This window comes from Pinus tabuliformis, chromosome J, assembly GCF_031772625.1.
Source record: "Pinus tabuliformis cultivar Carrire ecotype Pingquan chromosome J, CPIR1, whole genome shotgun sequence".
Lineage (NCBI taxonomy): Eukaryota > Viridiplantae > Streptophyta > Pinopsida > Pinales > Pinaceae > Pinus > Pinus tabuliformis.
The window spans coordinates 1,391,580,222-1,391,604,458 of record NC_142295.1 but is presented as its reverse complement, the minus strand read 5'-3'; the positions used below and the strand labels follow the sequence as shown (position 1 = coordinate 1,391,604,458).

Sequence of the window (24,237 nt, the reverse complement as noted above, 5' to 3'; positions counted from 1 at the left end):
CTTCTTTTTGCCATTTCTCCCAAACGGCAACCCGGATTGAGCTGAAACTTGGTGGGCATGTTCCTACCATCATTATGCATTTCCCATAGCAAATTCGTGATCAATGGATGCACGGATTTCGAGAAAAATGGAAAATGGCTGAAGAATTCAGAGGTCGATTTCTCGGAAACCGTGCATCGGAATCGGCTGAAACTGCTTGGGTAGGCTACTATCATCCTTGTACATCTCCCCATGAAACATGTTTTGAAACGGATGCACGGTTATGGAGAAAAGGCAAAAATGGCTGATGGTGATGGAGGCTGATTTCTTGGAAACCGTGCATCGGAATTGCATGAAACTGCTCAGGCATGCTTTCATCAACCTTGTACAAGCCCCCACAAAACGGTTTGTCAAATGGATGCATGGTTCTCAAGTTATGGCAAAAACAAATTCTGCTCTATGTGTTTTTGGCTTCAAGGCATTTTGCATGTGTTTGCATGGTATGACAAAATGAATTTTTGCTGTGATGCAGGTATGGAGATGATGGAGGATGAGTTGGAAGACTGCAGGAGGATTCTTGAACCTTTGAGGAAGCTACCATGCTTGCAAAACCACTTTTTGAAATGCATGCCTAGTTTCCCACAATTTCTACAGGAAGATCCTGTAGAAGCACAATGAGAGGCACAAGGAGGTGGAAAAAATGATGGATGAAGGCAAGGGATGGACACACAAGTGCTTGTAAGCCTAACCAATAGACTCCCACCATCAGATTCACTTTTGAAATTGGATTTGGCTCGTCCAAAGGTTCTACAGGATGTTTCCTGTAGAAATTTAGAGCATCCTGTAGAAAACACAGTTTTGAGGAAAGAAGCATAATGACATGAACAGAATGATGGAAAAGGGGTGAGGAATGGAAACATGGATGTGGGTAGGCCTCATGGAAATTTTCCAAGCCTTCAAGTCCTCCTCGGAGATCAATTTGGCTTTTTTGTAAGCTTCCTGTAGAAGATACGAAACTTCCTGTAGAAGGCACAAAAACTCCTTTGTCTTTGATTTGAGTGCTCCTCCTATCATGAAACGTCCTCCTTTAACCTGCAATGTCATTGCTGTAACATGAAATCATTCAAGGGAGATTAGCTTCATTTTTCTTTTTCTTTTTTTCTCTTTTTTTTTGAAAAACAACTAGGGCGCCTCATGGAGGTTTTCACCCTAATTGCCTGCCTTGGGCGCCTCCAAGGGAGGTTTTCACCCAAAGATCTTTTCTCTTTTCTCTTTTTTTCCAACCCATTGACCGCCTCATGGAGGTTTTCAATCAATGAGCCAATCTAAGGTGCCTCCGAGGAGGTTTTCACCTTAGATTTCTATTTTCCTTTTTTCATTTTTTCCTTTTTCTTTTTTCTCTTTTTTTCTTTTTTCTTTTTTTTTTCTACCCTACCCTACTTGAAAAACAAAATCATTTTCAAGTATAGGAATACTTCCAATGGAGCCATGTGCACATCAAGATTAGAGAAAAAATGATGTGGAGGCTCGAAATGCATGCTCTGACAGGTATCCAGATCTCAGAGACCAAATGATCTGGCGTTGAAGGGATCAAACAAAACTGAGGAAGAAAGTACTGCTGCAACTTAGTGACCTTCTGAAACCATATCTCAATATAGCTTTGATATCCTTGGTCATCTTGCTGATTTGGATCATTCCTCATGTCACTTTCTATCATGACTTTCTCATCTTCCTCTTTTTGCTGATCTTTCTCTTGAGTACATGGAGGATTTAATGGTAACCATGAGGGATCTTTCTTTATCTCTGATTTAGATCTCTTCTCTTCATCAAGTGCAGCCCATGGTTCTTTGATCTCCTCTTTTGAATCTTCTTTTGCATTTGGTCCTTCAATGCTTTCAAGATGATCTCTTTTTTGCATTACTTTTCCTGAGCTTTGGTGAACATCATTGAGCTCACGAGGAATCATTTGCACAGGTTGTGCCTCAGATTTGCAATTGGGTTGAGCTGCTCCATTGCATGGTTTTGGAAATGGAGGTACGGGTAGCTGAGTGGAGGTGTGAAATTGAGATGGAGATGGATGGCATTGTGGTTGGGTAGGCATTTGGGGTTGCCTTGGTGGAGGAGGAGGCGATGGTTGTGGATGAGCAGGTGGTGGAGGAAAATGAGCGGGATGGGAGTTGTACTGGGGCCTCCACTCCTGATAAGGTGCATTCCACTGAGGTTGTGGCTGAGCATAAGAGTGAAATGAATGAGCAACTGGTTGGGCATAATATGGATCTGTGAAGGAACAAGGAGGATATGACCAAGGAGGAGGTGTAGACCAGGAAGGATGAGCAGGGGGATCCCAAGAAGGCATGAAAGTGGCTTGATAAGGGTCATAATAGGTCTCGGGTGTCCCTTGTAGTTCCTGCTGGTAGGGTATGGGTCCATGTTGCCTCCTTTGGTTCATATAACAGAGTGATTCAGTGGCTCCCTTGGCTCTTTGATATGTAGCTTTGATTCTGGGCAAGGAAGGGCACTGATCTGTAGGATGGTATTCTTCACAGATGAAACACACTTCTAGAGAGTGCATTGGACATTCGTTCCAAGGATGCCTTCTAGTGCACCTAGGACAAAAAATGGCCAAAGCCCTCTTGGCTTCTTCTTGCTTCCTTTGGATCCGCAAGGTATCCAGTTGCATGGCAAGGAACTGCCTCATATCACTCTTGAAATCTTTGATCTGATTTTCAAATTCATCTTTGGACAAGATGTTGCTCCCAACATCTCTGCTTGTAGCCATTTGCTCCAGAGGAATGTTTCTTTCTTTTTCTCCCCTAGAGGTTCTTCAGATATGTCTTGATGTCCACCCAGGGGTTCTTTCATCACAGCCATCGAAGAAGAACGTTGGCTGTGCGAAGCAGTGGGGGGGTTGTGCAATCATTTTTCTAACTTATCTCTACTCCTACAAAGCATGAAATGAAATGCTAATCTACGCTTGCAAAATTGAAATTGCGGAATTGAAAGGCTAATCTATGAAAGCAGGAAATACTAATCTATGAAAGCAGGAAAGGCTAATCTATGAAAGCAGGAAATGCTAATCTATGAAAGCAGGAAATGCTAATCTATGAAAGCAAGAAATGCTAATCTACTTTTGCATAAATGAAATTGCATAAGGGAAATGAAATAAACTACTTAGCAGAAGGTTGTAAAGGAAAATAGAAGAATAGCAACAATCACCAATACTCTGTCGCTTCCCCGGCAACGGCACCAAAAAGATGGTGAGCTCCAGTATTGTAGCAATAATGCTACAACTCCTGGGGCTTCCTGTCTCTTAATTTTATCAACCCGGTAGTTCGTACAAACTTGGAAGCGGCGGTGCTGTATGCACAAGTACTAGCTCTTGTCGCAGCTGTCACTTGGTCAGCTGGCACAAGTCCGCTAGGGCTCAAGCCAACTTCTATAGGCTCTCAGAAGAAGCTTGCTAATTGATGGACGAAAGCTAATCTCAAAGGAAAGCTACTCTACTTGACAAAAATGAACTGAAAGCAAATCAAAGCATGTAAACCTAGGAAACCCTAATTTAACTAGTCTGACCTCTACAATGCATGGAATGAAAATGCAACTTCTACCAATGCTGTCACTACCTCTAATAAATGAAAATGCATGGATCTAAACTACTTGCATCATGAAAGTTATGTTTTTGTATTTTTCTTTTAAGTGTGTGGAATGATGGTGATCTTGTGCTAACTACGGTTGGGTTGTGCAGATGGGATGGAGAAGGAAGGAAAGCGTGGGATAGGTTGGGGAGGCTAGGAGAGGTCCCTAGGGATCCTTAGCACCCATCCACAGAGGTTCCTCGCATTCATATGCTCAGCAACCGAGAGAGTGGCCTCCTACAGGATGGCTGTGGAGAATCCTACAAGATACTCTGTTTTCTACAGGATGTCTATAAATGGCTACAGGATGACCTACCGTGAGTGTTTGGAGTGATGGAGGAGTAATGGAATGGTAGGGGGAGATGTGTAAGGTAGGAATGAGGCTGGTGATGGCTGTAGAAGTGGAAGAATAGGATGGGAAGTGAGTGTAGGGAGTAGGGTGGAAGGTAAAGGGCTATGTCAACGAAAGTTGAAGGAGATGGAGCTATGTGGGAAATGAGAGAGTTGGAGGGTAAATGATTGAGACAGAGGTTAAATAGAACTTGAGGAGGTGATGAAGATGATAGAGATGCCCTGCACAATGCTCATTGAAACGAATCAATGAATTCTTGCAAACAAACCAAGTCCTAGCTAACTTAATCTAATTGTCAATGAAATAAATGAACAGCAGCTTTGTTTGGAAAGAGAACCATGTACTTCATGTGAGAAAGAGCATTCCAAAAGATCTAAATGCATAGCAAACTCCTACCAATCGATTCTAAGCATAAAAAGCTACATTACCCATCAAAACCAACTACCATAACAAAGCAAGATCTAAAGAGCAGACTTTTATTATGAGAATGCAGCAAAGACACATAAGGATGAACAAGGGAGGTACTGGGCGCTTGAGATGGGCCCAACCCCAAGAACTACAGCCTCCCATGAAAGATTTAGAGCTGGTGCAAAGCTGGATCCACCTTTATTAATCAAGAAATGAAAAGTACATCAAAACTGTCCATAAGGAGAGCTTGAGAATGAGCTGAAAGAAAAGCTAATCCATGGCCTAAAAATCGAACTACAAGCTAGCTAACTAATGGCTAAAACAAAATGACTAACTAGCTACAAAAATGACTACCAACTAGCTAACCAAAATGAGGCCCCAAGCCTTCTTATTTATACAATTTGAGGACCCAACAATCCTCCTAAAAGTTAGGGACTTGGCTGCCCAAGACTTGGAGTTAACAGCAGTCCAACTTGACTTGCTTGGCTGCCCTTGAGCTCATTGATTTGGTGGCCTTTGAACTCCGAGCTGATGGTGGAGAATTCGAGGTAAGGGTCCATAAATGAGGGGGACACCTTCATACAAATCCTCTAGCTTGTTCTCCCACGAATTTGGCTGCCAAGTGCTCATTAAGACCTTCAATTTTGTCTCCAAGTGGACCAACAAGGCTACACAAAGCACCCATTAGACTTGTTGGCATAATGACTAACCAAATTCACTCTATTAACATAAAAATAATCAAAAACATGCAATAAACAAATGAGAATGGTGGATTAAGTCAAATTAGGAAGTTGAATGAGCCCAAATAATTGTACATTGTTGGGGCTCATCACCATGTCTGAGTCGGATTGGGTTATTCCGTTCACCAGTCATATCACCATTGGTCCATCACACCATCCATCTTTGGGGTTAACACTACCAATCCATTTCAAGTGTCACCGATATGTTCAAGAGAAGTTGATCAGAGAATTCACCAAGCCATCTTGTGTCTCATCCACTGCAATACCTTTACACTTCATTCTTTCATGACCGCCACCCTGAACCCTGTATCATCAGATCATTTTCACCTCTAAAAGTCATTTGCTCCGTTCTGTGTTATAGATGAGGGATTCATTAAGGCCCTCCTATGATGGGTCACTTCTTTTCGACGTCAGCTCATTATCCAAGAAGTCGACCTAGGAACAACCCTTTCAGTACTTTGAAGCTTGCATGACTCAATGGCAAGTTTCTCACTTTCGGTGACAGGTTTACATCAATGGCCTTTGACCGAGAGATTTTGCATGGTGTTTGATGCCAAGTCCCATTTTCACACCACGCAAATTGTACTGCCGTACCTTGAGGGTCATCATCATTATCGGTGATTCCTCTTGCGCCTGTTAACAACTTACATCATTGGCTGGTAATAAGGCAATGTCTTTCCATGTTCGACTCCAGAACATTTTTCACATGGATCGACTTGTAATTCGGGCGAATATTGGATGAGTTTGAAGACCCCAGATCTAGTTTCATCCATGTGGGCTGCGATATATTCAGGAAAATAAAGACATCAAATGTACATCATTGATGCACAGATGATCATTCGAATCAAAGGATGGTGGCTCTATCAGAGTCATCAGTTTGCCACACAGACGGTTGTCTGTCCTATGTACATGAAAATGAATTTATAAGACTGAGCACGGGAATGCCCGACTCAGCTAGATCATGAAAATATTATGAAGATAATGTATTGTATTGTATCTTATTACAGGTCACCTTCCAGTTCGAAAAACCTCGAATCCTCATGATAAATCATTTCACCCGACATCAAAAGATTAATGACCTCATGCTTTAGGGGGCAACTATTATAGACATTTTTGGGCATTGCAACCCCAATCATATATGTCCATAAACCAAGGGCTTCTAAGTCCCTAAAAGTTTTGCTTCACACCCTAAAGGAACAAGGTCAACTGATTACATCATCTCCCAGAAGTTCTCCATGGAAAAATGCTCAGAACTGGTCAAAACTGGACCATACAGACTGCTCAGTGCTGAGGGTGAGATGCATCTCACTATTACACACGGGGGATGTGATGCATACTGAAAAGTCATTCTATAGGGTGCGATGGACGAGAGTAGACAAATGGTGGAGGTAGTTTGCTAAGTGGATGATCTTGGAATCTTCCAGAAACTTCCCCAGGACACTTGTCTCTCTGAATTCACCCAGGTATGAGTAAGAGATCATGAAATCTCCAAGTGGAACCAAGAACTATCAGAGAGCGGACACTAATCAAAAACCCAACCGCTGACTCACCCACCTGCAAACATCTATATATGGATCCCTCATCCAAGAGATCCAGAGGCTGGAATTTTGTACTTTGTAAGGAAGTGTTGTTGGTTTCTTGGTGGAACATCATAGTGTTGGGTGATCTAAGCTTTTCATGAGGTGAAGAAGGGCTTTCATGCTGGGAGGATGACGCTGGGTCAGAACAATTGGTTGTAATCCTCTTTCCTATTCTTGATATTAATAAAGTTATTCAAGTTTTCCTCCACATTCTTGTATGTTTGATGATATATGCATTTGTGTGGTCAATATATATATGGTCTTATATTGTTTATGATTGTAGATCTCTGTTCTTCGATAGTATTGTGCTACTTTGATCCCACAGGTGCTCTTTGAAGATTGGTAGACAAAGGAAAAACGGCAAGGATCTGTCAGAAGGGAGAGGAACCAAGCGCAAGACTGCGGTTGGTGCCCTTTGTTCCATTCTTGTCTACTTCTCATAAAGGAAAATGAAAGTAGTTTTAGTTAGTTTGTTTCTAAGATAGCTACCAGTCTTAGTGGGACTAGCAGCTCTGAGTGGACACTAGATTTCCTGATAACACAGTCATAGGAAATTAAGAGCTTATCTAAAGAAAACCCTCTCCACTCTCAACCACTGGGATTTTCCTAAGACTACCTCAACCAATATCCAAAATGTATTAGCAATCCAAAGCTCAACAAATAGGTAACCCACTACATCATCGCTGTTGAGGAAATGACATAAAGAAATATTATACATGACTTCCAATCCAGGTTAATCCCATGCCAATGATAGAAAAAAATGGCCAAACAGACAATGCATGAACCATGCATTCAAATCCTATCAATATAATCAAATATTCACATTATTACTTGCAAATGCTCAACTATTTTTTTCCCTTGTTGTTGTGCAAATCTTCTCCTGGCTACCACACTGATTCTTCTTCAACTGCTTGCCTTCCTTGCTTGTTCTTGTTGGTTCCTTGTTTGTTTGTTGTTCTGTAAGTTCTCTCCCTTTATTTTTTCCTTTCTTATCTAAAGGAGAATTCTAGAATGTTCTCTCCAATTTTTGTTTCTTTTTCTTTTTCTTCTTTTTTCCTTGCATGCATACTATTTTACTATTTTTGTCCTTTTCTTAACTCTTCCTCTTCCCCACCAACTGAATTATGATTTTTTTCATTTTATTTTATTCCCTTTTTCATTTTCCTGATGTACTTGATATCCTGTAATAAATAATTGCCATTTATTTCCTTTTGCCTCTTGCCAATGAAAATTTCCATAACCAATAAATAATATACAACAAGTGGATGCCAATGTAATGTTTTTGCCTCATTCAGTTTGGAATACATGTCCCATGATCTTAGTTTTTTTTTTTTCTTGAAATGTGCATATATTATCTATTTACATGGAAATTTAACTTGGGGCTATTACAGTTCTCATACTCAGGCTACCCAACTAGGTGATTTTCTAATGCGAGGATAGAGGAGTTTGTGGCACCATGATACTCCCACAAAAAAGGAATTGGTTCAAAAAAAAGAGACTGGAGAAGGGGGCATGGATGAGATTCATGTGTTCTAGTGAACTAATTCAAGACTAGGGAAATGGAATGCCTCGATCATGGATCATGGAAAAGTGGAGAAACTTTTTGTTCTTCTTGCAAAAATAGATAATGTGTGAAAGCAAGTATGCCATCACCACTCTCTAACATATTCGATTGATTCTCTATTTTGAGGTTGATGAACATTTCAATTTTCCATTTTATCTTTGTAAGAGGTTGTGCCACATGAAAGCAAGTTCAACAAAATCCTGATAACATTTTTCATAGTGTATACCAACATGTCTCGATAAATATTTTGATTTCATAATAACTACAGAAATAGTGTACCAATTGGTATGCCTTCTCGGGAAGAAACAAATTTACCCCTGAGGGTTTTCAAAGCCACTATGGGAAACACCAAAAAGATATGTCAAAGAAACACCCAAAGAAGTTGGTGATAAAGAGGAATTTGAGCATGGAAACAAAGGTCACATTGGTGAGACAAAGGTTGGATAACCTGTTGTCACATTAAGAAGGGTCACTAGAAGCATGGCTATGAGACAACCTTCAAAATATATTGAAATTATTGATTACCTCCTCGTTAGTCATTTTAAAAATGTCCATTTCCTCCTCTTCAATCCTTTAAAAATTCCCTATTTCCTCCTCCTCAACCCTCTAAAAGGATTCCCTCTATATTCCTTGCACCTTATAAAAGTACCGCATTTGAGCATATGCCCACTACACGTAGCCCACGTCACACAAAAAGAATTATAATGTACTTGTTTAGAAAAACTAGAAGTCCTTATGACCTGAGACCGTTGATTTCCATTTTGATGACTTGGCTGGGCCATCAATGCCAAATGACATTGAGCATACCACTGATGATTATGAGCACATTAAAACTGTTATGTATTCAATCACTCTAAGCACACCTTTGACCTCCAAACTCAATAATAAGAATAAAAATAATGAGAAAAAAAAGGTCGAGGTTGAAGAGTTTAAAGTATTGAATAGGTATATTAAAAAGGAAAAATCTATTATAAAGAGGAAAAACTCCTATCTACAAGAGAAAATTGATAGGTTGACATGAGAAACAAAAATAATTTTTGGTTGGGCAAAATGTGGTTGAAAAGAAATCACTATCTACCAACATGTAATAGGGCTTTGGAACATCCCCTAAGAGGGTTTCTTTATTGTTGATTGTCATGATATGGAATTTTTATGAAGTTTTAGGTTCAAGGTTTAGATTCCCCATGTTCTACCATGTGGGATGCACGTGTGGGCATGTAAGATATCACCTATATTTTTTAGTGGTGGCGGTCATAATCGATCTTCTGTCATATGAGTATGAGCTCGACTAGTCAAGGTGATTATTGGTGGCCACCTACCTATTCCACCCTGGCCTCCATTTTGTTTCATAATTTTCCTTGATTATAGCAAAATTTACTATTTTAATAGTTTTTTGGGTCCTAAACTTCCAGAGTTGTTTTGACCCCCTAAATGGCATCTTTTTCTTGAGGTGTATAGCAAGGCCATAGTCGTAGGCAGGGTCCTGCAACAAACCTTGTAGTACTAAGAGATACCTTTCTAAAGAGTTATTGTAGGTGCACAAATTATTGGTTTTCCATCTCCTAGGGTTAGGATTTTGGTTGTTTAGGGTTTCCTTTTATTGTTCAATAATAAAGAGGCCATTAAGCCTCATTTTAACACATTTTAGAGGCATATAGCCTCCACATATTTTTTCAAAGATAAGCTACCATCACTCGAGCTAGTTTATTTCCATTTTGTATGTAAGCATATTTTAGTTCCTTGATATTAATGAAATGGAGATTTATTTATGCTACATATATGTGTTTATGTTTATATATATATATATATATCTATTTCGTTCTTTCATAACTTCAGATCAATGGTCTCAAATCAATTTGCTCTTTTCCTATTTTTCTTTGCATGTCCCCAATGAGGTTAGGGTACAAGGAGTAAGGGCTTGAACTGGTTGAAACTTCGCAAGACCATATTTGCAAACTTTCATGACCTCCCATGGAAGAAGAAAAGAAAGATGAGGGAGAAGGAGATCCTTTCAAAATATTCCTCAAAGAAGTCCTTGAGTGATAAAGGAATGCGGATATGGACAACGTTTCCCAGATCCTTTGGTGGATGCCCACATATGATGCATATTTATCTGGAAGCCACTCTGGAGGTGCCACTCCCTTCAAGGTACTAATCCAGTTTGACATTCCCATATTGGAAGGCCAGATAGTTGTAAATGTCGTAGATAGATGGTTAAATATATTGGAAAAATATTTTTCTGTTCATGATTTTTCCAATAGGGAAAATATTACTTTTTCACTCCTCAAAGTCGCCCCCCATGTCAAGGACTAGTGGGAAACCTACTATGAATAGAGGGGCAAGAGAGAACCCTCACTCTTTTAGCTTCACCCACTAGGAATTTTTTCCGACATTCCATCAAGGAACAATATCATCCCTTGGGGAGATACGAGGATAAGTACATACAATGGACTACGTTGTGATAGAAAATGGACCAAGATCTACATGAGATGATGAATCTTTTCCATACCCTACGCACAAATTTGGGTCTCAAATATTTTAAGAAAAATCTAGTGATCAAGTACCAGATTTGTTTTCGCAAATACCTTCAAGAGGAGATGGAGTTCCTACACATCTCCTTTCTTGGTGCAAAATATTGACATGTTGCCAAGATTAAGCATAAATTCAAGTAGAAGAAGCAAAGGCTTTGGATCTGCAAACCCGAAGCAGAGAAAAGGCATCCCTAAGCCATAGAGAAAAGGGAAGAGTCAGGACACCCTAGAACAACACCTTGAAGCCATAATCCAAGAGTAAAAAGATAGTGAATAAAGTCACCGACAAGTGTTGACAGTTCCATAAAACTCCAACTCACAACATGAATGAATGTCCTACAAAGTAGGCGTTGTGGCCAAGCTATAAGTCTCAAAGATAGATGCATTCTTTGATTCTGAGCAAGAACCAGACAAGGGAACTGACAGCATAAAGTAGATCATTAACGTCAAACCCACTACAATGATTGCTACCACCAAGCTCCAAAATGTGGAACTTGAGGATCCATACGAGGGGGAGAAACTCTTCCACTTGCAAATGTGGTTAAAGGGTTCACCAGTGTAGTTCATCATTAAGAGCAGGGGCGAGAAGAACCTAATCTCAGTTAATGTCATTAAGAGATTGAAGCTGCCAACAAATCAATACCCACAACTATACACAATCGGGTGCTTCCACCAAGGGCGGGATATCCATGTCAACCAACAATGTCACCTACCTTATAGCATCAACCACTTTTTAGCTGATCTATTGTGTGATGTTTCCTCTCTAGAATTATGTGATGGTTCATTACATTAACCATACTTGTGGACGCATCATGCTATATATGAATCTTGACCTCATTCATTTATTATTACTTTGGGTTAGATATTTTACAGGATACCATAGGTAGCATCGCCTATAGAGTTTTATTTTATCTTTGCTAAACAATGTAGTAAGATAATTTCCCAAACTGAGAGATTTGTCTTACTTGTGATTTTCCATCAGAGCAAGAGGAACATTGTGACCACATCCACAGCCTCCAGACAAGGCTCCTATGCACAGCAGAAGTAGATAGACAAGGTTGTGGAGGAATACAAGGACATCTTCACCTCATCCACAAGGGCACCCCTACACTGTCAAGTCAAGCACTCCGTCAATTTGACCCCAGACACGTCGCTACCCAATGGACTAATCTACCAACACCCTGTTCTGAAGATTGATGAAATTAAGAGGTAGATTCATGAGGGAACATCAGGCCAAGTTCATCACCATAAGGGAGCCCAATTATGTTGGTACAGAAGAAGGATAGAACTTTGAGGATCTGTATTGAATATCGGTCCGGTATAAGATCATTGTCCATAAAAGGTATCCAATCCCACAGATTCATGACCTTCTAGACTAACTCAAGGGGGAAAAATATTTCAAAAATATTGACTTGAACTTTGGTTATCACCGGGTACCAATCAAAACATTCGATGTGTGGAAGGTTGCCTTCAAATCGAAGGGGGGCATTTTCGAATGGTTGGTCATGCCTTTTGAGTTGACGAATGCCATACAACCTTAATGTGGTCAATGGATTAAATATTGTGTACCTTGACCAACTCATTTGTGTTATTATATCTATATGGCATCCTGTTGTTCAACCAATGTTGGGAAGAGCACATACACCATATACAACGGGTCCTCAAAACCCTACAACAATATAAATTATGTGCCAATTTGGAGAAATGCACTTTTGGTATGACCGAGGTTCAATATGTGGGGTGTATAAATTATAAGCAGGTTATGCATGTGGACCCAGCCAAGATAGAAGTTATTTGGGATTTTCCAGCCCCAGCCAGTACAACAAAGCTCCAAATCCCAATAGAAGGCTTTTTTCAGGTTGAAGCATCACCTTTGCTCTACGCCAATGCTCACATTACCAGACCTACAATAATCATCTAAAATTGAGACAGATGCATCTGACTATATTGTTGGTGGAGTTCTTACCCAGCAAGGGCATCTGGTGGCATATCACAGTGAGACACTTTCATATACAACTTGAATGTATCCCACCAATGATTAAGAGATGTATTCCATTTCTAAGGCCTACTGAAAATGGAATCATTACATTTTGGGGAAGGAAATGATCATCCACATACACCACAGATCCTCACATCATGGAGGCTCTACACAGAATGGGGACCATTATTTTCGAAGGGGGGAGGAATAATGTAGGTGGATATTGGTGGCCACCCTCCTATTCAACCAAGACCTCTAGTCACTTTTGTTAGTTTCCTTGATTATAGCACACTTTAGTATTTTTAGAAAATGTTAAGGTCTTGAACTTCTGGAGTTGCTTTGACCCCTTAAACAACATTTTTTGAGTTTTGCGACAGGCTTGTAGATGTAGGTAGGGGCTTGCCGAAAATATTTTATTACTGAGAGATCCTTTCTAATGAGGTATTGTACATGCGAAATAGAGATCATATGAACAAGTTATGACCATGGGAAGTTGGTTTCCCAACTAACCCCAATGGGGCCCACAAACTCTTAGTGTTCCATCTCCTACGGTTACAGTTTTGGTTGTTTAGGGTTTCCCTTTATTGTTCAATAATAAAAATTACCTTCAGTCTCATTGTCACATAGTTTAGAGGCATGTAGCTACCACTTCTCCTCTCATAGATAAACTAACATCCCCCAAGCTAGTTTATTTCCATTCTATATGTAAGCATCTTTCAGTTCTTTGATATTAATGAAATGAAGATTTCTTTCTGTGGCATATTTGTGTTTATGTTTATATATGTATTATATTTCATTCATGCATAAGTTGATATCATCGACCCCATTGTTGATTAATCTAGACACAAAAAAACATGGCTTTGGAAAAGAAGCTTCATGTAGCAAGGGAAAGGAGTGGGGCAATGTGAATATCTCCATTGGCAATCATTAGACTACAAATCATGTTTTGACCAAATTTTCCCCAATTTTGCTTAGTTGTGCCCAATTTTGATCAAGAAATATATTAGAATAAGGGTTACATGATTATTTACATGTGAACACATAAATACTTATTCATGGGAAGATGTTAGGGCTCTCAATTGACATTTCTTTTTCTGTTATTCAACCCTTTTCTAGTATAAACCCCACTCTTATCTGAGCATCACCCTCCTTTTCTCCCTATTGATGATAAAAATCAACTTAAAAAAGACTTAAGATAATTTTTTGTTGATTTTTATGAATTCCGCTATTTTAATGAGTAAAAGTGACTTAATTGAAGTTGATTTCCACTAATGATAGTTTTTTATCCAGATATTGTAACCAACATGGAATCGAGTAACCCACCTCTATGATCAACATGGTTGCATACCTGCAGAGCAAATACTACAACATGACCTTTGTTCCCAACACCTTTAGGATTATGTCATTGTTATAGGCCATTTTGTCACATCTGATTAATAGGCCTACAAACTGGGTCATTCAACATCCACATATATTTTGTCATTACTCCAACTTAATTTAATAAAATTCAAATTTTATTAACCCTAAAAAAATTCTTACTTTATCGCCCATTCTACATTAATTTTAGTTTCATGTTAAACATATTTCTCTATCTTTGAAATATATAACATTTAAATACAATTCTTTCCTCATTTACGATTAAAATAAAATTAATAAGCAAACGCAAAAGCAAATTTGATATTTCCTTTCATATTTGCCTAATCTTCCCTGATGATCTCTTTCTTATTTTCACATGTGAAATAACACACTTAACTTCCATGCATCTTATTATGGTTGACATTGTGTTCTTACGTTGCAAGATAAGATGGTGGTGCCTCTCTCCTTTCAATAGATAAGGAAACGTAAAGCAGATTGGCGAAGACTGTGTGAAGCATATATAACATATAAATACAATTCTTTCGTCATTTACGATTAAAATAAATACAAATATATATAACATTTAAATACAATTCTTTCGTAATTTACGATAAATAGAAATATATAACATATAAATACAATTCTTTCGTCATTTACGAATAAAATAAATACAAATATATAACATTTAAATACAATTCTTTCGTCATTTACGATAAATAGAAATATATAACATTTAAATACAATTCTTTCGTCATTTACGATTAAAATAAATACAAATATATAACATTTAAATACAATTCTTTCGTCATTTACGATAAATAGAAATATATAACATTTAAATACAATTCTTTCGTCATTACGACTAAAATAAAATTAATAAGACGAAAGCAAATGCATGCATGTGCAAAGACTTAACCGATTATGAGAAGATAAATTGTGATCATTGCTTCCTATTTTCTTCCCTAAATTGACTACTTCAGGACTTAGGTGTTACCCACATGTGAGGCAACGCACCAAATATCTAGCATATACGCCTAACTTCAATACAGGCAAGGAACTGTTGTACCGTCCATTCAGGCGAGCATTCTGAACAGCAACGAGATAAAACAATGGAGGAATTGGCCTTCTTGGAACAAGGGAGGATTGCCCAACAGCAGATTCTTGAAGATGGCACTCTCTTTCCTATGGTTTTGCTGCCTCCGTCTGTAGCTGAAAACCCGTCGATTGTGTCCTTGGTCGACTCCATCCAACACAACAGGGAATGGATCGACAATCATCTAAAACGGGCTGGGGCGCTTCTCTTCAGAGGATTTCCACTGAGAAGCGCATCAGATTTCAATGCAGTTGTCGAAGCATTTGGATGGGAAGAGCATCCATATCTGGGCTTAGCTTCAAGAACCAGGGTTGAAGGAAGGGTTTACACTGCAAACGAAGCTCCTTCTGAGCAACCCATCGAATTCCATCACGAGATGTCTGTGGTAAGTCCATCCTCCTTGCACTCCACACTACAGTTTCCTTTTCTGTTTTCTTGCTCTTCAAACTGATTCTTGGCGTTTTTTCAGTTCGATAGTTTTCCTACCAAATTAATTTTCTTCTGTGAGATTGCGCCTCCGGAGGGAGGACAGACAGCAATTGTTTTAAGCACTAAGATCACCCAACGAGTGGAACAGAAATTTCCACAACTTGTTAAAAAACTGGAGGATGGGGGTTTGATCTATTCCTTTAGCCTCCCTCAGGAAGACGATCCTCAATCCTTTTTAAAGGGTTGGCAGTCCGGTTACGAAACCACCACCAAGCAGGAAGCAGAAAGGAAGTAAGAATAAATTGAAGTTATATGCAGTATGTATGAAAATTTTCAAAGTTTGTCATTCTGTTTTAATGCTTCTTGATGTAAATTGTCTATGAGCTTCTTTTGTTTTTCATGTCTTTCGTGGTGGGTCAACTATCCATTCGAAGCAATCACACTGCTTTAGCTCATACACAATTTACATACAGAAATAATAGACTAAAAATCTACATTTCATCTTAAAATAAATCTGTGTAATTTTATTTTAGGATATAGGTCAAACTGAATTTGTATTAATTTTAAGATCTATCCAGATCTCTCCTACTTCATCTCAGCTTTACCATTTTAAATAATCAAATTATTTTGAAAAAAAATGTGGTGTTCCAGGCTTGCAACATCAGGTGTTCCCGTGTCCAAAATAACTTGGGCAGATGATGGTACAATGTTATTTGAAATAGGACCTATTGTTTCCATAAGAACTGTTGACGGGGACCAAGACAAGAGGAAAGCATTGTTCAACGCTTCGGCAATTCGACAAGCAACCCCAACACTCGCAGACAACAGGAAAGCATGGTTCAACCCTTCAGCATTTCGAGGGCTAGTCCCAATGCTTGCAGATGGTTCCCTCTTTCCTGAAGAGGCAATTGAACGATACGTCGAAATAGCTGAAGAAGAGTGCGTGGACATCAGCTGGGAAGTTGGTGATGTTCTGGTGCTGGACAATCGCTTTGTACAGCATGCCAGAAGGCCTTCAACCCCACCTAGAAGGGTACTTGCAGCCTTCTGCAAATAAAATGAGTGGTGTTTCTTTCCATTATAAAGCATTGTTGTTGGCAATTAATCTGAGAAGTTAACCTCTGCTGCCCGTCCTGAGAAGTTTATTCCTTTGCACACATTGTAGTTTGACTCGAAAAAAAAGAATCTTCGATGTCTGGATATGGTTTTGCTTGCAACTTTTTCCCTTTTATGTTTTAAGGGTTTTTAGAGTAATCAAGCATGAATTTGTTTGAGTTGCCGTTTTTGGAGTTACAAGTTTCATCGGTAACTTCTACATAAATAATTTCAATGTTTCGGTAGCTTTTCAAGAAGATAAATTTGTTTATTTATTTAAAAATAGACTATAAATTAGATGAATGGTTTATTAAGTTTTTTTTTATTTTTAAATATTATATATATATATATATATATATATATTTAGTTGTTAAATTAGTAGTGAAGAAAATTATCATTGCTATCTATCCACTAATTGAGGCTGATTCATCAACATTATTAAAAGAAACTACATTACTAAGAATTACCCATAATAATTTATAAGCAACAAATTTTAACTCCTACTAAATACCCTTCAATTTTAAAGCATTATCTTATTTTCTTATTTATTTAAAAAATATTTTTATTTTTAAAATTTATTTATAAAAATGAATATTGTTAATTTTAATTTAGATATTTTAAAATAAAATAATTTTATTTATCCTAAAAGAATTTAAAAATTGTTTTCTTCACTTGCAAATTCCTCCATATTGAAAAGATTTAAAAATTGATTCATATCTTTGAAATTTATTTATTTTCTTGTTTTTGTTAAATTGTCATCCATGTTGAGATAATTTTGATGTTTTAACTTGAGTTTTATAATTTTTGTAATGATGATGATGATGGTTAACATCCATTGGGACCAAACTTTGGTCTCTCCAACCTAAGAAACGAATTATTTAGTTTGATTTAAGATTTTATTCCTATGCCCAAAAGGCTTGGAGAGAAACCTTCTGAGCTCACTATAATTTTGACATCATAAAAGGCTAGGAAGGTGAGTATTGTAGCAAAGATTATGAAACCGAGATATAATGTGGTTGTACGCAGGGCACTCTAAGAGGAAGTGATTTTCATCCTCGATGTTCATATTCTCACAGAGATGGCAGATCATTTCCATCCATGGTGTTTTAGGAACTGCCCAACGACCTGTTTCAGTATGGAGCTCATGAGAGTTCGTTCTAATCTTGGCTATATTAATTTTCTTCTTTGAGCTAGTTAAAACAGAGAAATGCTTTTAATCTTCTAGGGTGGGGTTGATGACCTCCTTATAATATCTTAATTTTATTTTAGTTGCTAAATCTTTCTCACACAACATTTTTTATTTGAACTTAGAAGTAACAATATTTTTAATGTTATTAATGTTTTGCAATGCAACATTCTCATCAATCTCCCAATGGTTTAACCAGGCCCTGGTCTCTTTATACCAACCTCGTTTGAGCCTTAGGTGGTTTTGGTTGGAATTTAAAGCTAGCTTAGCAAGTCTATGGTATCCTATGATATTGAGTTTGCACTTGTACAACAGATGCATAGTCTCTTGATAGGGAAAAGACCCACTTCTACAAGGAGACTGGGATAGGGTGTATTGCTTTTAATTTTGAGGTTATATGTTATAAAATGCTTCTGGATTTGTTCAATCTTTCTCCAGGATTCTCTAGAGATGCTGCAACCCCAAACCTCACATCCGTATAAGATAACAGGAGTGACTAAAGTTTCAGAGAGGAACTTCTTTCTATCCCACATTACGAGGTTTGTTGTTGTGCAATTATTTTCAAGACCAAATAAGCTTTCCACTGCCCATTAATCATTTTCTCAATGTTATAGTTCCAGTTGAGCTTGCGATGAATATCAATTCCTAGGTACTTGTAAGAAGACACTTCCTCCAAGTTACTATTGTCATACATAAAATTAGCGTAAGTGTCATTCTTGGATTTGATAATCATAACTTCTTTTATGTCAGTGTTAACAATCATACCCATGGTAGAGAAGAAATCCTTAAGAAGTGTAAGTTTCTTATCAAGATTAGATGGTCACCTTGCGAGAAGAAAAATATCGTCAACATAGAGAAGAAGGATGATGACTGTCCCAGCTAAGATCATGACAACGCAACTTTCTTCCTCTACACAACCTTCTAGCTTGTCGATGTAAATGCCAAATAGGGTAGGGGAGAGGGTGCAACCTTGTTTAACTTCGATATTACACTTAATATCTTTTGACCACCCCTCATTGCCTTTTAACTGGGAAATTACATTCTTGTATAACCTTATAGAGGTAGCTCTCATCTCGAAAGGAACATGTAGCTCTTCTAATCCATTCCACAGGTTGTTTATAGGAACCATGTCGAAAGCCTTTCTAAGGTCCACAAAGCAACAAAAGAGATTGGATTTATCATTGCAGCATTCCTCCAGAATCATCCTAAGCGTAATGAGGTGGTCCATTGTTGAGTGATGCCTTCTAAAACCCGCTTGGCCTTTAGCCCGCTTACCTTCACTTTCAAGTCATATGCTCAACTTATTTCCCAAAATAATACCATATAACTTGGCTAAGAGGGGGATGATCATAATTTTCCAATAATTAGAGGAGTTATTTGTATCCCCACTTTTAAAAGTAGGGATAATTAGGCTTTGAGTCCATGCTTTACGGAACCATTGCTTAACCGCTTGATTAAAAAGCTTGTGGATGTGGGGGATGAGGGCAGGACCTCCAGTTTTTAAGATTTCTTCTTGGTAACCTTCAATGTCCTTAGCTTTCCCATTTTCCAAGCGTTTAACACCACAATCAATGTCTTCTAATGAGAAAAATTCTTTCGTTGTGAGAAGGATTTCAAATTTATCCATGATGTTTGGAGATTCATAAAGCTTTTTAAGATAGGTGTAAAGCAATTTTATTATTATCTTTAGTTTTCCTTGTTAGAATCTACCTCTAGAATTTCTTAGGAGCTACCTCAGAGAGGTGTAAGAGATTCTCTTGTCTTTTACGAATATACTGCCTTTTTTTCCTTTTAATTAGGGCTTCGTTGATCCAGATTTAAACATGAATGCAACAAATTACAGATATGACCATACATATAGAGATGCAACATAAATAATACTTCATTTAATTACTGTAAAATACTGAAATATGCTCACAAACAGAAATGGAAATAAACTAGCTAGGGCGATGGTAGCTTATCTTTGAGAAGATATGTGGCGGCTATATGCCTCTGAAATGTGTTATAATGAGGCTCGAAGGCTATTTATTTTTGAGAAATAATGGAAAATCCTAAAATCTAAAAACCTAACCATAGAAGATGGAATGCCACACTGTGGGCCCCATTTGGGTAAATTAGTACATCAAGTTCTTGGGGTCGTAACTTTTGCATACGATCTCCGTTTGACGCGCACAATATCTAGTTAGAAAGATCTATCCAAGAACTACAACTTTGCGAAGAGGAAAATTGGTACATAGACCCATGTTGCTCCTACTTTTCCCAAAAAACATCGTTTAGGGCCTCAAAACGGCTCCAGAAGTTCAAGACCCAAAAAACTGCTAAAAATAGTAAACTGTGCTACAGTTAAGGAAAATGAAAAGCTAAAAGACACAATGGTCGGGGTCTAAGTGGACTTGGAGGGTGGCCACCAATATCCACCTGGATCATTCCTCCCCCCTTAGGAAGCAATGGTCCCTATTGCATTGAGTTCCTACACGAGATGAGGAAGCTTCTGCTGAACTTGGTCCATGGTGAGACACTTGCCTTGGTGAAGGAGTTGGCCTACTTTGACAACTCTATACAGTTGGATATTCTACTCGCAAGTGTGCTTGATCTGTGTGTCCATGATTCGATCAGTTGCAACTTGTTCCATGCAACTATTCTTCAATGTCGAATGTGTCTAGTGATGGTGGAAAGTATGGCCAAAGGTGGTCCACATTGAACACTGTGTGTAGGTCAAGGAATGGGGAATGATGAGCTCAAATGCATTGTCCCCCACAACATTGGTAATGGTGTAAGGAACATATCGGAGTGGTTTGAGTTTCCGATAGGCTCCGGTAAGGTGTTCCTTTTTCAAATGCAACCAGACTTTGTCGCCTACCTGAAACTTGTGTGGCACCGATGTGGATCATGTCACTGCTTGTACTTGGCATTTGATTTCTCCAAGATGTTGTGGACCTGCTGAAAATATGCTGGACATGCTCAATGAAGCTATTTGTCTTATCTGTTTTGGGCTGGACATGAGCCTAATCTGCGTGAGTAGCTGCAAATGGCATGGCCACATTAATGGGAAATAGTGGTTAGAATCCCAAACCCACCTGAAAAGTGTTGTGGCCAGTTGAGCTATGAGAGCCCAGTTGTAGCTGTGTTAAACATAGGGGAGGCTCTCATCCCATGTGCGTGGATTCTTTGAGTTGTACATGCACATAATGTGTATGATCATCATGTTGACAACCTCTGTCTCACCATGAGTTTGATGATGGAAGGTTGTGTACTTAGTGAGTTTGGTGTCCATCATCTACCAGAGACTAGACCAAAATGTACTGAGGAACCTGTTGTCCCGATTTGAGATGATAGTCGGTGGGATCCCAAAGTGTACCCACACTCATTCAAAGAAGAGCTTAGCAGTGGCTTCTTCTGTGATATTCTTCTTGCAGGCCACCATAATGGCCATCTTCGAGAACCTATCGACAATTACAAAAAAAGGTCATTTCCATGCTTAGTAGAAGGAAGGCCTGACATGTAATCCATAGAGATGGATTCCCAAGGTCGACTAGGGGTAGGCAGCAGGTTATAGATGCCTTGCTTCTTGATTGTCAGTTTGGCAATGGTGCAGGCAGTGCAGGATCTGATGTACATCTCGACATCCTATCAAAGATTCAACTAATAGAATTACTTCTATAGTACTGCCACCATTTTCTCAACCCCGAAATGCCCAGCAGCCTGACTGTAGTGTGCTTCCCATATCATCTTGGCATGCTCGCAGGGATCGGTGGTCTATGTGGACTACTGTTTCCTTTCCCAAAATGTAATGCTTCCATTGTTGGTAGGCTTACACAATGGAATACATCTCTTTGTCATAAGTGGGATAATTCCAGACTATGTGTGAAAGTGTCTCACTATGACATGCCACTGGATGCCTGTATTCAGTAAGGACTACCCCAATAGCATAGTTAGAGGCATGTATCTTGACCTCAAATGGTTGTTGCAAGTCTAGTAATGCAAGCATTGGTGCCAGGTAGAGGCGATCTTTCAACTCTATGAATGCCTTCTGTTGAGATTTAGACCAAAAGAATTTTTCTTTCGCTCCTCCCTTGGTGACTTGACTCAAGGGCCAAGTGATATGAGAAAATCCCAACACAAACCTGTGGTAGAAGTTGGCAAGACCTAGAAAGCTGTGGAGCTCTGTCAGAGTGGTTGGAGATGGCCAATTTCGAATGACTTGGATCTTGGCTAGATCCACATGCAACCCCCCGTTCATTAATAATGTATCCCAGATACTGAACCTGGGTCATGCCAAAAGTGCATTTCTCCAAATTGGCACATAACTTTTGTTTCTGTAGTGTTTGGAGAACGTGTTGGATGTGGTGGAGGTGCTCTTCCCAACTCTGGCTGAAGATCAGGATGTCGTCCAAGTGTACCACTATAAATGAGTTGGTGAATGGCCACAAGATGTCATCCATTAGCCTCATGAAGGTTGTAGGAGCATTCGTCAATCCAAAAGGCATAAACAACCATTCAAAAAGGTCCTCCTTGGCTTTGAAGGCAGTCTTCCACACATCAGAGGGTTTGATTGGTACCTGGTGATATCCTGACTTCAAATCAATCTTGCTGAAATATTTTCCCCCCTTTAGCTGGTCCAGGAGGTCATCAATCCATGGGATCAGGTACCTATTATGGACAGTGATCTTGTTCAGTGCTAGATAGTCAATAGAGAGTCTCCAAGTCCCATTCTTCTTCTCTACCAACACGATCGGGCTTCGACTGGATGATGAACTTGGATGGATGTGACCTTTCACAGCAGCTACTGAATCTGCCTCATGATTTCATCGTTCTCTAGAACTAAGCACCGACAGATTGGTCCATTAGGCAGCGATGCACTTGGGGTTAGATCAATGGAGTGCTTGACCTGACAGTGTAGAGGAACCCTTGTGGGGGAGGTGAAGATGTCCTCGTACTCCTCCACGACCTTGTCCATCTGTAGTTGTCGTGTGGAGGTGCCCTATATGGAGGTCGTGGCCACCATATTCTTCTTGGCTTGAGGGCGTATCATTAGGAAAACAAATTTCCTGGCTTTGGAAATGAGCATACTGCATTGTTTTGCAGTAACCAAAGAGATAGTTGTAGGCGGTGTTACCTCCAGTATCCTGTGCAACTTATTTCCCAAAGTAACAATAACAACACGGGGCCTTGATTCATACACATCATGTCGCTTCCAAAAGTATGGTTGTCCTAATAATATATCACAAACATCAATGGGAGCAACATCACACAATACCTCATCCGTGAAGGGCTTGATGTTGTATGGAAGGCGATACTGCTGGCTCACGCGAAGATACTGTCCTTTGTTAAGCCACCCGATGGTGTACGGTTGTCGATGTTTTTTCTTCGGTAAGCTGAGCCGCTTCATGACCTCTATCGAAATGAGGTTATTTTGTCTCCTGGTGTCGACAATGAACTATAGCGAGGAGCCCTTTACCCACATCTGGGTGTGGAAGAGACGCTCCTCCTCTTCAGGATCATCGGGGTCCTTGTTCTAGATCTTCATGGTGGAAACAATGGCATTGGGCTCGACATTGATAATTTGCTTCCCTTTGTCATTCCCTTGTCGGGTTCTAACTCAGAGTCAGAACATGCATCTGATTCTGAAACCTTTAGCTCAGCCACCAGTGACTGCCTGGCCTGACACTCACTTCTTTTGTTAGTGGAGCTCTTATGGAACTCACACCACTATCCCATGTCCTTTTTAGGCTTCGTGGCGCTGTTCTTTTCTTGCAGCTTTTTCGGGTTGTCTTGGGCTGCCCCGCCTTGGCTTTGTCTTTTGTTCTGTTGTTTGGTCGCACCTTTCCCTTGCTTCAAATTCGTAGATTGAAAGTCTCACCTCTTATGTTTAAAATTTTGCTCGATCTTAACAGCATATCGGTATGTCGTGCTGAGAGAGGAGATGTTCAGGAATTCTATTTATTCCTGGATGTACCCATGTAGGCAGCCATGGTATTTGAGTACAAAATGCTGCCTTGAATCCTTGATACCCAACTTTGTGTGAAGGGTGTGGAAAATATTGGTAAACTCTGGCACGTCTTTGTCCCTTCCTTATCGTAGCATGGTTCACTTTATGTATTGATCCTCATAGCTTTCGACAGGGTAGTAATGCTCCTTGATGGTAGTCCAGAATGAATTCCAAGTGGGTACGGCTGAAAACAGTGAGGTTGTACTTTCATCCTTCTCCTTGCAGTAGGTTTCCCACCAGTCCTTGATGTGGGGGGCCACTTTGAGAAGAGAAAATGTAATATTTTGTCGGCTAGCGTCTTCATCTATCTGACCCTGAAATA

General features: G+C 39.3%; 1 protein-coding gene across 1 annotated transcript; it reads left to right on the top strand.

Moving 5' to 3' along the window:
* The first annotated feature begins 15,094 nt into the window (after positions 1-15,094).
* Positions 15,095-16,925, top strand: LOC149232550 (clavaminate synthase-like protein At3g21360). Its single transcript, XM_089376512.1, has 3 exons — positions 15,095-15,601; positions 15,686-15,936; positions 16,297-16,925. Exons 1-3 carry the CDS (start codon positions 15,233-15,235, stop codon positions 16,700-16,702), a joined length of 1,026 nt encoding a protein of 341 aa, XP_089232638.1. The 5' UTR covers positions 15,095-15,232; the 3' UTR covers positions 16,703-16,925.
* The last annotated feature ends 7,312 nt before the right edge of the window (positions 16,926-24,237 follow it).

Coding starts and splice junctions, on each gene's coding strand:
- LOC149232550 (XM_089376512.1), top strand. CDS start 15,233: ATGGAGGAATTGGCCTTCTTGGAACAAGGGAGGATTGCCCAACAGCAG. Junction 15,602..15,685: donor TCCATCACGAGATGTCTGTG/GTAAGTCCATCC, acceptor GCGTTTTTTCAG/TTCGATAGTTTTCCTACCAA. Junction 15,937..16,296: donor AAGCAGGAAGCAGAAAGGAA/GTAAGAATAAAT, acceptor GTGGTGTTCCAG/GCTTGCAACATCAGGTGTTC.